Genomic DNA, 11,311 nt, shown 5'->3' with positions numbered 1-11,311 from the left:
GGGTAATTTAAACCCACACACGCACACTTGTCCACACAGCCAAGAACTGTGATGCAGATAAACTAAGCACTCCATCAGTTTATTAACATTGTCATAGAAATGTTTTTTGAGTTTTTCATAACCAGCACATACGCAGTCCTTTTCAAGTGTATTATGACACCCATTCAGTACATTCCCAGTCAAAAGTAGTGATTTCTCAGAATTGATCATGACTATCATCTCACAGCTGACTTAAATTGCGTCCTCAAACCCAAATTGGGACTTTCCATTCATTTGGAGTTTTTCTTGGCCTGAAACAAAAGAGAGCTTTCAATAAAGGGGATCAGCAGGACAATTTCTGTCTATGTTACCTACAGCATTTGCAAAGCACGTCTTCAGGGCTGCAAATTCCTTAGCACAATGATCCTTCTTCAGTTCCTGCCTGCTTGTTGTGGTAGCTGCCACACATTTGCCATAAGCGGTTGCCTGAATTACACACAACGCAAAACCGTGTTTCTGTCAAATATACACTGGCGGATACACTTACACTGAAATAAAAGATTCAATACACTAGAAATGTAGCAGATATGCTACCTTTTGCACAGTTTGGAAGTAACGAAGTATAAATATCTTATGGTACTGTTCATTAATAGTTTTCACAATGCTTGTTTGGATCTCATTGGATTGTTCATGATTATACAGTCACTACATTTAACTGTAAAATAAGTGACATCGCCTCCCAGTCAGCTGGTTTTCAAATGCTTATATATATATATAGAGAGAGAGAGAGAGAGAAAAGATAGCTCAGAATGAAATCAGAATAAGTAGGACTTTCAATCCTTACCTCTTCTGTACACTGTGCAAACAATTCGGAAAAACGTTTTAATTTCTCCCGGCTGCGATGCCAAACATTTGACCCCGACATGATGCTGTTAGGATGTAAACAGCAATTATTGTATCTAAGTGAGATTATATTGAGAATCCGGATAGTTTGCAAACTCCTCAGTTTTTTAATGTCAAATATTTCCTTAAAGGTGACCAAAAAAAACTTAAATTACCTAACAGATGTGACACTGGAGCTACATGGACGGCGCCATTTATGTTGGCTACGTAATTAAAGAAACAGCGGCACAATATTGTGCATTGTGATTCGCTTGCCGCTTTGTCAATCATATGATAACACCAGTTTTACGTTAAGCTATTGGTTGTTTTAGCTCGTAGGGCGTTTCTAAAACAGCCATTTGATATATTTTTTTTAGCTGCAAACTCATTTTACAATGACTGTTTGCTGATTCCTTAGTTGTGTAATGTGTAAAGAAACTTAAAAAAATAGGTGGATAAATTAATTTAAAAAAAACACACACACACAGACGTGATTATTCCTGATTCGCTGGTTGTTTCGGCCACCAAAAGGCAATGCCAACTTTACGTTGACCGATTGGTTGGTTCGGTTTGCTAAATAGCCAATTGAATTCCGATTGGGTATCTGTCACATTAAGCCCCGCCTCCTCTGGATCCACTCTACTGAAAGATGAGTAACCCGCAGCTACGATTGCTAAATCATGGCTACATTCATGGAACGGTTAGCCTTCCTTCAGAAAGTAAGTGGAAATCATTTTGGTTGTTCGTTATTTAATCACATATGAGCTAAATGGTTTGTGACTCGTATGGCGTTATTGTTTACGTGGCACAGAAGCTGTGTGGCTGTGCCATCATTAGCTTGTTAGCAACCCTCGCCTACTGCTTGAAACTGACAGCATGAATTGTCGTCATTTTACTCGTCATGTCAGGCTGTCAAAGTTTGCAAATGGCGGGTGGTTAGGGCAACGGTACAACAACCAGCTCACGTGGGAACTCGCGAGACACGAGTCTTTTTTTTTTACGTAAAAACAAACATGTTTAAATGCCTCGTCCTGCCTCTACTACTGAAGGTCCCGACTCTGATGAAGGCGACAGCAGATGATGAGAGCCCCTGTCCTGGTTACCTTTTCCAAGAAATTGGAAGTATCCTTTGGCTACCTGTAACGCTTTCCACGTTTGTTGCAGGAACCTTAAATCCAGCAGGAATTCACATGTGATCTAAATCCCTTAACTGCTATCCTTTTTCAGAAATCTCCCACCAGTCTTTGGCGAGTGATCAGTGTTTGCTAGAGTATCTGCTAGAGAGGCTTCAAGTCGAGTCCTGTCATGTCAAACTCAAGGTGAGACAGTTTATAAGAGTGGTGAACGTCAGGGTAAGCAAGGCCTTCTGCGCTGACCTACATTTGCAACCCAAGTTCCAGTATTTGTTCAATGAAATTTTATTCATTTATTCCCAACAGTCTGTTCTCTTCATTTCATAACACATCTCTGTGTCCACTACATGTATGTGGATATTAGATTTGTATTTTATTTTTGCCCAATCAGATTTCATTCTGTATGTGTTGCCATGTCAGAGAAACATTCAACTAGCAAAACATGTCTTTAGCACTCAGCACACAATTTTTTAAAAATTATTTTCATTTTTGAAATTTAATAATCTGCATGTCAGAAAACTTTTTACATCCTGGCCATTTGTGTGTTGTGCGAGATCTTCAGGGGTACTGTGGGAAAATATCCAATTTAACTTAATTGGGTCAAGAATGATTATTACTACAAATAATGTATTTTTGTTCAAAAATAATGTCTCTTTCTTCATGTATGTGTCAGCAACATACAGTGACAGGCAGAACAATTATATGCGCTTCCATCAGATGGCAGAAGGTCCCATTAACTTGTGTATTCACCTGCCCAAAGTTACCATGAGTGTGCACATTTTTGAGTCAATTGAGACAAGATCATCATTGTTTCAGTATATATGCTTTTTGTGACATTTTTGTTTGGTGGTGTGCTGAGATTTTTCTAATGTAAAATATGTGCCTTGGCTTAGTAAAGGTTGGGAAACAATGTGATCCACATCTCTTGCATTTCAGGTGCTGAAGATCTTCGTACATCTGAGCGGCCATGGCTCAAAACATTTCCTCACTGAACTCAGGAGGAATTCCACCTTCATTCAGCAAGCATCAGGTTGAACATGAGTTAACACTCTGAAATTTTCTCTCTGTGGCTGCCGTAACCTGAATATTTACTGTTTTTTTTTTTTTTTAAGTTTACAGCGGCCCTCCTGATCCCATCCATGGTACGGCTTTGTATCAGAAAGTGAGAAACACGGCCCAGGTAAGAAAAAGACCCAATCACTCATACAGCCAAAGACAAGGTAAAAAATATTGCCTTTTCCTGTTTGCAGGAAGTTGCACGGCTGCTTTTCACAGATACAATTTATGTAAAAAGTGGTGAGCTGCCATTTAACGTGGCACCCTCAACAATGGGTGAGTAATGACAACAGTATCTTTTTACAACTTAGTCTTTTGCCGTTTTCTGGGGCCATTTCCAGCCAGAAAATACCCATTGAAGAACTAATAGTTAACTTTACTCAAGTTTGGCTTCAGTATGTATAATATATGACCTCATTGTACATATAAATTTAATGAAATTCTTGGTAATATGACTAAATGGAGGAAAAAAAAGAAGGAAATTGTGTTTCGGCGAGCATTCCAGTTTCTACTTTGTCATCTCTGTAAAAAGCGCTATATAAATAACATTTACTTAGTTACTTTTTCATTGGTATATTGTACGTAAATATCATATGTTGTGTATAGAATGCGCACATGAAAGCAGCACAATTACAGAAAAAAAATTGCATGCATAAATACAATTGGAACACTACTCCATGAAGCGTCGTTACTTTTATTGTAATAAAACCATACTATTCCACTTTAGCAGGTCTAAGGTAATGGTATGTTTTTTTTCTGTTGGACATCGTTAATAAACAGTGCAGATTTAGCACAAAATCCAATAAAATAATCTTAACCTGGGCATGTTACTTTGAAATAATGATTGGTTGCTGTTGAGTAGTGAACACGACTTGCATATACTTCACTAGCATCGTGCCGAAAGCTCCTATGTCCAGATTTGATCAATTTTACATTTGTTCCACAAATTGATACTATTGGTCTGTCCCGACATAGCTCTGTTTTTTTTTTTTTTTTTTTTTTTTTTTTTTTTTTTTTTTTTTTTAACAAATTATTGACGGGCGGCACAGTGGACGACTGGTTAGAGCGTCAGCCTCACAGCGCTGAGGACCCGGGTTCAATACCCGGCCCCGCCTGTGTGGAGTTTGCATGTTCTCCCGGTGCCTGCGTGGGTTTTCTCCGGGCACTCCGGTTTCCCCCCACATTCCAAAAACATGCATTAATTGAAGACTCTAAATTGCCCGTAGGTGTGACTGTGCGTGCGAATGGTTGTTTGTTTGTATGTGCCCTGCGATTGGCTGGCAACCAGTTCAGGGTGTACCCCGCCTCCTGCCCGATGATAACTGGGATTGGGTCAAGCACGCCCGCGACCCTAGTGAGGAGAAGCGGCTCAGAAAATGGATGGATGGAGAAATTATTGACCAATATTAAGTGCCGAGAATGACTTGCTCTCTTTGGTAATACAATGTTAATGGTTGAACAAACATGCTGTATTTTTTTTTTTTTTTTTTTTTTTTAATATAAATATATATATATATATAAAAGTTCTTCCCTCACGCCAGCGCATAACAAGCACAGTATGCGTACACATTGAAAGTACCTCTTGTTGAATTTTTATGGAGTGCCAGTTTAAGAACTACAAGTTGACAACCCCAAGCATTAACAACGATACTGATTTTAAGATTGTGTGTGTGTTCCGTTGGGGCCTCTCTTTTCAGGGATGGGATCAGCAGCTTCCCACAGGGTGGGAATGCAAGGCTTTGGCTACGATCCAGGGAAGCAAGGGACCGGTAAGTCACTTTGTGTACAAGTTGCATAATTCCCGTGCACTTTTTTTGCTTTATCGCTCTCTGTGGTTTTCAACAGGCAACGTCTCACTTCTGGATAAGATCCAGAAAGCTGCAGAGGTAGTAGCCAGTGCTGTCCTTCCCCCGACGGAACACCAGGGAATCCGTCTCCATGACAACCACTACCGGCCTGTAGTGGCGCCCTCTGTGCCAATAGAGGTGGCTGTACCAGCATGTGCCTACAGTCTGCCTGCTCGCAGACTAAAAGGTCAGACATTACACAGATATACAGTAGTGGTAAATAGTCTACACCCCCCTATTCAAATGCTAGGACTTTGTGATATAAAAGATGAGACTCTGAAAAATCTTCTTCCACCATCGATATGGCCTAAAACTTGGACAGCTCAATCAAATTTTTTTTTCTTTATCTTTTCAAAAGGGGAGGTCAAAGTAAACCGCTGAAGTAATGTGCTTTCACAAGTGTACACACCCTCTTATAACTGATGCGGCTCTGTTCAGAAATAATCAGTGACCAATCACATTCAAACTCATGTTAAATGGGAGTCAGCACACACCTGCAAACATTTGAAGTGCCTCTGATTAACCTGAGCCTGTTCTAACACTGATTGCTATATGGAACTGTTCATAATTCCTTACACCTGATGAGGGCCCAGTTACAGCTGAAGATAAAAAGGGCCTTAAAGCAAGCCAAAATGTTCAACCTTGGTTTCATTGGCCCATAACAAAATTTCACGAATACACATGAGGGAAAATGTGTCAGGAAAAGCCTATTAGAACATCTTTAATTTATTTAGGGTTAAGCAGAGGCACTTTAAATTGTGCCAACTGTGTGCTGACTCCCATTTAGCACGAGTTTGAGTGTGATTGGTTAATTATAAACAGCCACATTCCAGTTACAAGAGGGTGTCCAAACTTGTACAACCACATTATTTCAGTTGTTTGTTTTTGCTTTCCCTGTTAAAATATTTTTTCAATGGAATTGTACAGGTTATAGCTCACATTATTGGTGGAAAACCTTTGAAATGATTGATTTTGGTGTATTATTTTTTTATGTCACAAAAATCTACCATTTCAACAGGGGTGTTGACGTTTTATATGCAATGTATGCGTTTACAAGCCTTGCCTCATCTGTACAGCTCTACATGAGAAAAGAGTGTGAAAGGGCTGGATTGGGTGTGAGTTATTCTTTGACAAAAAGCATGGACCAGACTGGCCTTGCAATTTGACGGTTAATTTTATTATGTTAAATTGTTTATCAATTACTAATGTTAATTTATTACGAATCGTGTATAATGACAGTACATTTTGAGAAAAGGGACATTTTCCAAGAGGAAACATTTATTTTAACATCTGTAAATGAAAAATATTTGCATGTGGAAGTTCATGCTGGGCAAAAAGTTTGGCTTCAGGAGAAATAGAGCAACTTCCAAAAGGGGGGGGGGTTACGTTTTTTCACTGTCAAGTAGTTTTTCTGGTGGTTAGGAGGGGGTGGGAATAGATTCGCGTTTAAAAAAAAAATTAATAAATAAAAATTTTATCTGAAAACAATATCACAAACTCATATGATGTAAATGTGTGACACGGCAGTGTGTTACTAGGTTTTACTACCCACGTGTTTTCACAACAGGAGTGACGCAGCGGTGTCCAGGGCAGGTCGGAGGCGGCTGGGAAGAGACTGACAGTGGCAACACCTCTTCTCACAACTCCTCTCAGGACATCTCCACCAATAGCAGGGCCTCCGCAGGCAGCAAGTGCACGGGAAGCCAATCAGGGGCCAGCAGAGAAAGCAGCGGGGACTTATCGGAGCGGTGAGCGGAGAGGCTCATTTCCATTTATAAATCACAATGTAGCGGAAAATTCAACTTGGAATCGAGTTCAATGTTTCCAAATTTTTGTCACGCCAAGCAATGTACACTAATCACAAAAAGTGAGATATTTGGGTTTCAAGAGAAATTTCAAGATAAACCTAATGGACTTTTATAGGTGAACCTCATTTGAACGTCTCTAAACTTTTGATGACATTGGAAATCACTGAGTTAGTTCTGTGGTTGTCAGGGTGGAAGCTTTGCAGTTGGGGGACTGCGTCCAGGAGATGGCGCTCATCAGCAAGCTGACCGAAGGGTCCAGAGTGTTTTTGACCAATGAGGAGAGCCAGCACTTTATCAAAGAGTGAGTACAGCAACTTCTTTGAATTTGGCTTAACTCACAAGCGTGATACAGTGGAACCTCTAAAGTCAGGAAAAATAAGCTTCTAAAGTCACACTCCATTCATCCATCAATTTTCTGTACCGCTTATCCTCACTATCCACACAATCGCAGCACTCAATTTGGGAAATTGAAGCACTGTCATGCATGACATCAGATGAAATACGTTCACTTCTCGTGCCTCTGTTCAGTGAATATCAAAGGATTACCTAAGCAGGCGTGGTTTTGTTTGTTTGTTTGTTTGTTTTTTAAATTCTAGAACAGTCTGCACTTGACCTTTTTAGAGGTTTCACTGTATTTTGAACTGCAGTACAGTGAAGACAGTATTTGTATTTGTTGACGTTTGTTTTTTACGTTTAATCCCGTCAGGTGCTCCACTCTTAACTGTGAGGTTGTGGTGGAGTTGCTCTTGAGCAGGCTACAAGATCCCGTCAACACTGTTAACATGGTAATAACCATTGAGCAGCTATGTGTCCATTTTCGATACAGTGAACCCTCACTGTTCACAGGTGTGAGGGGACCAAGACTCATAAGATTTGACATAATATACGAATAATATATGTGTGGGATGAGTTGAGCGCTCGTATTTCAAATTTTTGCTATCAAATCAAATAATCGCCCCTGCAGAAGGACGGCTCATATCAACAAAAACGTTGGGCCACTCGTATCTCAAGGCACCATTGTAGACAGAGTATTGCTAACGATATTTATCATTACTTGAGCAACCCCAATTCCAATGAAGTTGGGACGTTGTTTAACATAAATAAAAAGTGAATACAATGATTTGCAAATCATGTTCAACCTATATTTAATTGAATACACTATAAAGGTAAGATATTTAATATTCAAACTGATAAACTTTCTTGTTTTTAGCAAATAATCATTAACTTAGAATTTTATGGCTGCAACATGTTCCAAAAAAAGCTGGGTCAGGGTCATGTTTACCGCTGTGTTACATCACCTTTTCTTTTAACAACATTCAATAAATGTTTGGGAACTGAGGACACTAATTGTTGAAGCTTTGTAGGTGGAATTCTTTCCTATTCTTGCTTGATGTACAGCTTCAGCCGTTCAACAGTCCGGGGTCTCCGTTGTCGCATTTTACGCTTCATAATGTGCCACACATTTTCAATGGGAGACAGGTCTGGACTGCAGGCAGGCCAGTCTAATACCCGCACTCTTTTACTACAAAGTCATGTTGTTGTAACACGTGCAGAATGTGGTTTGGCATTGTCTTGCTGAAATAAGCAGGGGCGTCCATGAAAAAGACGTCGCTTGGATGGCAGCATATGTTTCTCCAAAACCTGTATGTACCTTTCAGCATTAATGGTGCCTTCACAGATGTGTAAGTTACCCATGCCATTGGCACTAACACAGCCCCATACCATCACAGGTGCTAGCTTTTGAACTTTGCGTCCGTAACAGTCCGGATGGTTCTTTTTCTGTTTGGTCCAGAGGACAAGACGTCCACAATTTCCCAAAACAATTTGAAATGTGGACTCGTCGGACCACAGAACACTTTTCCACTTTGCATCAGTCCATCCTAGATGAGCTCAGGCCCAGAGAAGCCGGCGGCTTTTCTAGGTGTTGTTGCTAAATGGCTTTTGCTTTGCATAGTAGAGTTTCAAGTCGCACTTACAGATGTAGCGCCGAACTGTATTTACTGACATTGGTTTTCTGAAGTGTTCCTGAGCCCATGTGGTGGTGATGATGTCGGTTTTTGATGCAGTGCCGCCTGAGGGATCGAAGGTCACGGGCATACAATGTTGGTTTTCGGCCTTGTCGCTTACATGCAGTCATTTCTCCAGATTCTCTGAACGTTTTGATGATATTGTGGACCGTAGATTATGCAATCCCTAAATTCCTTGCAATTGTACGTTGAGGAACATTGTCCTTAAACTGTTCGACTATTTTCTCACGCACTTGTTCACAAAGAGGTGAACCTCGCCCCATCTTTGCTTGTGAATGACTGAGCAATTCAGGGAAGCTCCTTTTATACCCAATCATGGGACCCACCTGTTCCCCATGAGCCCGTTCACATGTGGGATGTTCCAAACAGGTGTTTGATGAGCATTCCTCAACTTTCTCAATCTTTTTTGGAAGGCGTTGCAGCCATAAAATTCTAAGTTAATGATTATTTGCTAAAAACAATAAAGTTTAGCAGTTTGAACATTTAAATATCTTGTCTTTGTAGTGTATTCAATTAAATATAGGTTGAACATGATTTGCACTGTTTTTATTTATGTTTAACACCATGTCCCAACTTCATTGGAATTGGGGTTGTACTATATCTTGTGCTAAGCATCTAGCTATTACCAGCCAATCAACTTCCACTACTGCCAGTCACGATCCGATCACAGGATACATAGAGAGACAGACAACCGTTCACGCACACACCATTGAGCAGCCGTATTCTCTTTAATGATGGCAAATAAAAGCAAATATTTTGCTTCTTTTAATCCTGCAGAGGGCATTGTGTGCTGTTGCCTGCCTCATGACTGCCGACCTCTTGTCTCTGGAGCAAATTTTTGGAGCGACGCAAAGCAGACTCTGTCAGCTCAGTGAGGGCCCTCCAGGACCTGTGACCAACAAAGCCACAAAGGTGCAAGAGCCAGTAAGGGGCTTTAAATGTTTAAAACGGATACAACTGGAGGAGATAATACTGTCCCGTCCCCCCCCCCCTTATCTGCTTCTACCAGATCCTGAGACAGTTCAAGGCCCTGATGGGTGGAGTTCACCATGTTGCCAAACAGGATTCTGCCAGTAGCAGTCATCAAGTCAACCACATATCTAACAAAGTTCTTACGTCTACATTCTCTGGTTCTTTAGAGCCCACGTTCTCTCCTCATAATGATCGTGTCTGTCAGCCATCCTCGCCATTCAGTGTGGACAACAGCTGTGAGAAACCTCCCCTGACTGAGCAACAATTGCTCCTGGCTCCTGTCAGGACTGATTTGACTTTAGCTACTAAAGATGAGGAATGCACACAGCCTTGTGTCAGCAGACTGTCCCTGTTCAGTGGTATGATGCTGGTCAACAGGGCCAGGCCTCTGTGCGAGACTACCCGCCTAGACCCAAGCTCACGACAGGACCATCTGAAGAAGAACCAACCTTACAGTCCTGTTTCAGTTGTGTCTGACAGCAGCCAACAGTCATCCGCCTTCTCGTTTCTCAACTCTTGACCTCTAGCGAGATGCTTTGCACCTTTTGAAACTTAATACAGAGATGTCATTTTGAAAATGTATTACTGTATTACGTTAGTGGAACACAGGGGTGGGCAAAATATGGCCTGTGGGCACATTACCAAGTGTCTTGTAATATTTGTTACTTTAGTCATTTTTACCCCTAACATTTATTTGGTTGTTAAAAATTATTTATTTAGATTTTTCATTTATTTATCTAATAATTGATTTGATTTATTGTCAATAATAAAATATTAGAATCTTTTGCCAGCCACTCTTTTACATCTAACGTTGAACATATATACAGCCATTGGCTAGTTATGAATAGTAAAATGAAAATGACTAGTACTTCATTATAAAAAAAATATGATACATTTAAATTTTTTCACCTCATCCACAAATGACCTGGCTCATCCGTCTTTTAAAAATCAAAGGTTTGCCCAACCCTGGTAGAAGTGAAACATTTGTCTCACGTGGATGTCTCCTTATGCAGGAGACAAAGGTGGTCAACTATGCGCACATTGTTGTACTCATCTTTTGGACTTTCTGTCTCCACAGGTATTGACTGGGTCTGATGTGGAGAAAGTTTATCGAGTTGTTTTATCTCAGGATTCATTTTAGGTGACAAAAACAACCTCTGAAACCCATCGTGAACCTCCAGCTTGCACTTTGGTTTGCACTAAAATAGCTTTTCTTAAAGACCCGCTATCCGAGTCAGTTTTCTTCCAGTATTTCCTATTACACTCATGTAAATGTTTGTGAGGCTAAAATTATTGTTTACAGCTTGTCAACTAACACGTGGTGCTAGAGTGCATGGCTACACAGCTCAATGTTGGTGTGGCAAACCAACTGTTTAGAGACGTGATTAGTCAGACAAAGGTACATTTAGAGTCAGTTTAACATGTAGAATATTTTCAACAATCGCAATCTGTCATGTAAATAAATAAAAAGCACATGCGCTTAATTTACGGTCTTGATTTTATCACACAGTATAGTTTGCGTGCCCTGTCATGCTAAATGATAATTTTGAAACCTGCTGGTTTCGGCTTTGTAAATGCAAACTAGACTCCTACAATTAAAGACAACT

The 11,311-nt window shown here is 40.3% G+C and overlaps 2 protein-coding genes across 3 annotated transcripts; one reads left to right on the top strand and one right to left on the bottom strand.

The window, feature by feature from the left end:
• Positions 1 to 73: 73 nt before the first annotated feature.
• Positions 74 to 1,089, bottom strand: ndufaf8 (NADH:ubiquinone oxidoreductase complex assembly factor 8). The gene is made up of 4 exons (XM_061706473.1): positions 1,038 to 1,089; positions 824 to 908; positions 355 to 465; positions 74 to 290 (listed from the first exon to the last, which is right to left on the bottom strand). Exons 2-4 carry the CDS (start codon positions 902 to 904, stop codon positions 270 to 272), a joined length of 213 nt encoding a protein of 70 aa, XP_061562457.1. The 5' UTR covers positions 905 to 908; positions 1,038 to 1,089; the 3' UTR covers positions 74 to 269.
• A 399-nt stretch (positions 1,090 to 1,488) lies between these two features.
• Positions 1,489 to 11,272, top strand: tepsin (TEPSIN adaptor related protein complex 4 accessory protein). Of its 2 annotated transcripts, none has more exons than XM_061706033.1 (13): positions 1,489 to 1,580; positions 1,911 to 1,983; positions 2,089 to 2,180; positions 2,931 to 3,024; positions 3,107 to 3,174; positions 3,245 to 3,326; positions 4,748 to 4,819; positions 4,896 to 5,084; positions 6,465 to 6,645; positions 6,893 to 7,006; positions 7,412 to 7,490; positions 9,510 to 9,656; positions 9,742 to 11,272. In XM_061706033.1, the coding sequence occupies exons 1-13, from the start codon at positions 1,542 to 1,544 to the stop codon at positions 10,222 to 10,224; spliced, it is 1,713 nt and encodes a 570-aa protein (XP_061562017.1). In that variant the 5' UTR covers positions 1,489 to 1,541; the 3' UTR covers positions 10,225 to 11,272. The 2 variants fall into 2 exon arrangements, with proteins under 2 accessions (XP_061562017.1, XP_061562018.1); XM_061706034.1 differs by having other exon boundaries at positions 9,510 to 9,644; positions 9,742 to 11,271.
• The last annotated feature ends 39 nt before the right edge of the window (positions 11,273 to 11,311 follow it).

This window comes from Phycodurus eques, chromosome 19, assembly GCF_024500275.1.
Source record: "Phycodurus eques isolate BA_2022a chromosome 19, UOR_Pequ_1.1, whole genome shotgun sequence".
Taxonomy (NCBI): Eukaryota; Metazoa; Chordata; class Actinopteri; order Syngnathiformes; family Syngnathidae; genus Phycodurus; species Phycodurus eques.
Note: the sequence above shows the minus strand (reverse complement) of the source record. Positions and strands in the feature narration are given on the sequence as shown.